Genomic DNA, 2464 nt, shown 5'->3' with positions numbered 1-2464 from the left:
TCCCCAGACTGATGACCCCCCAGCCTGCTCTGCTGTGTCAGGTCTTCAGCAGGTTTTATTGGTCCAGCAGATGGAGGCCCAGCTGAGGCCCAGCTGGACCGTGGACTGGTCCAGGACCATGTTTACAGACTCTGAGGGTTCCTGGCCCAGCCAGTTAGTTCTTCAGTCAGCACCATGTTGTTGTTAAATCTTTACACTTGAAATCTGATCATCAAACATGTTCAATGTTTGATTTAAGAAGACTTGATATATATTTTTTATCATGAGATGTTTGACAACTTTTGTTTTCTCAATGTTTGACCAAAACACTCCTGACATAAATAAAGTTTATGACCTTATTTACTCCACAGCAGCTTCATATTTAGAGTTATAAACGTTATAAATGTTTAGAAGGAGGTTCCTGTGCAGTTTGTTCTCCTGTTGGTGGTAATCTGACTTCTTCTTGTTTGTTAGGTTCACATGGTTTCTGATCAAAATGTGTTCCTGTAATCCTGAATTATAATCTGTGTATAAAAATCTGCTGATGAGTCATGAACATCGTCACACAAAGTACAGAAGAATGGTTTGTTTACACCTCAGCATGAAATAATAATGGTCTTACCTGAAGCGCACAGCTAACAGTGGTGTGTTGGTGTGGTTGTGTTCAGCAGAGACGCAGACACACCTCAGACTGCACACTCTGCTTCTGTTGTGTGTTCATCGTTACGTCATGGTGATGTCACATGTTTGAGTGTGTTCATGTGTCAGATTGGGGGAGGGGCCTGCAGGTGACTCCACATTCACCTGGTTTCCTCTTTCCTTTCTTACAATCTGCTTCTCTGGACTTTGTGCTTCTGCAGGTTCAGGACATGGGTGCTAGGACTTCTTTTTTTGTAACTTTTATACTTTTTAAAACTATTTAACTTGATTTACAAAGAACATAGAAGAACTAGGACATATTTGAATCCTTCCAAGATCGATTTTATTTTGGTACTTTTTAGCTTTTCATTAAATTTTTGCTCATTTTCACTTTTCGCTCCTATTTTACTTATTTAGCTTTTAAAATTTTTGACCTCAGTTCGAGCTTCTTCAGCAATCAGCATATATTTATCATACATTTATCATACATTTATCTACTATTACTCAGTAAAAACCTAATAAAATAATATGCATAATCAGTGGCAGTGAAACCTGAGTGTAGGCTGAAATGAATTGGACCAAATTAAATGTAGATTAGTCATAATTTAGAATAACTTACACAGCTCACTGAAAATAAAATGTTTATAATTTGACTAAGAATATGCATTGGTTTATCAGTTCAAACTATTAACTTTATTTTGTTACATTTAAAATATTTGATAAGGTTCAGCTTCACCTTAGAAACCTTTTCTTTAAATCCAAAAGAGAAACGTGTAAGTATTTGGGAGTATTTGTTAAAACCCTTGTCTTAAAACATAAAAAGTTTAGTGTTCTGTTGGGACTGAGAGGACCACAGAGGTCTGGTGTCATTGTTTCACTGAATAAAGTTTGTGAGTTTAACCTGCCTCTTCTCTTTCTTACAGTCACAAGTTACCTCAAATATACTGTATTACAGGAAATGTAGAAAAGCAAAAACATGAGTAAATGAAGGAGCTTTAAATTCACTAAAGCTTTAGTGGATTAAAGAGGTTTTTATAATGTGCAGTAATTAAACAGCAAGTGTTAGTTTTTTTATTTTATTTAGGTTCTCTGGTTCACGTTTGAGCATTTTATTTATTCATTTATTTATTCATTCATTTATTTATTCATTCATTTATCCATTCATTTATTTATTCATTCATTTATTTATTCATTCATTCATTTATTGTGTGTGATAGAGAGAAAACATGATTTAAAAAATGAATCTGCCACGATGCATCTCAGAAAACCCGTGGGTACGCGTCTGCATCTGATTGGTTAAACGGGCTGCCACGTGAACCAATCAGAGCCCCGTGCGTCTCCGAGGTCCCGCCCCTTTGCGTCGAGTTGGCAGCGCTTCCATCGTTTTAAATCTGGAGGCTTGTCTCCTCCCCCAGCGGAGCTCTTATAGCGCTGACCCCAGCAGTCCTGCTCCTCCTGGTTGATGGTCAGACTGTGTGAAAGAAGGATGAAGTTGCTCGCAGCGGTCACGCTCGTCGTGGGGTCCCTCCTTTTCCTCGCTTTCCCGGGGTCTGCTGACGAGAAGAAGAAAGGCCCTAAAGTCACGGCGAAGGTACGTGTTAGCATGTTAGCTCCCGGGTTAGCCTCTTCCTGTGGCATTCAGCTAATCATAGCTAGCTGCTAGTCTCAGAGCCACGTCACACAGACACACAACTCCTGGTATCCGCGATGAAAACCGAGCTTTTGATTAGCTTAGCAGGCGGACAGAAACAGGATTTTACATCAGTGGGCTCAGGAGGTCCTGCTGTGTGTGTGTGTGTGTGTGTGTGTGTGTGTGTGTGTGTGTGTGTGTGTGTGTGTGTGTGTG

At 39.6% G+C, this 2464-nt stretch overlaps 1 protein-coding gene across 1 annotated transcript in view; it reads left to right on the top strand.

Annotated features, from left to right (window-relative positions):
• Positions 1 to 2006: 2006 nt before the first annotated feature.
• Positions 2007 to 2464, top strand: part of ppib (peptidylprolyl isomerase B (cyclophilin B)) — a gene marked incomplete in the record, with an annotated part of 14924 nt that continues 14466 nt past the window's right edge. The window contains 1 exon segment of the mRNA XM_014026988.1: positions 2007 to 2209. Coding sequence (XP_013882442.1) covers positions 2081 to 2209 — 129 coding nt within the window.

This window comes from Austrofundulus limnaeus, unplaced genomic scaffold, assembly GCF_001266775.1.
Source record: "Austrofundulus limnaeus strain Quisiro unplaced genomic scaffold, Austrofundulus_limnaeus-1.0 Scaffold606, whole genome shotgun sequence".
Classification (NCBI taxonomy): Eukaryota; Metazoa; Chordata; class Actinopteri; order Cyprinodontiformes; family Rivulidae; genus Austrofundulus; species Austrofundulus limnaeus.
The sequence above is the reverse complement of the archived record's forward strand: the minus strand, read 5'-3'. Positions and strand labels throughout refer to the sequence as shown.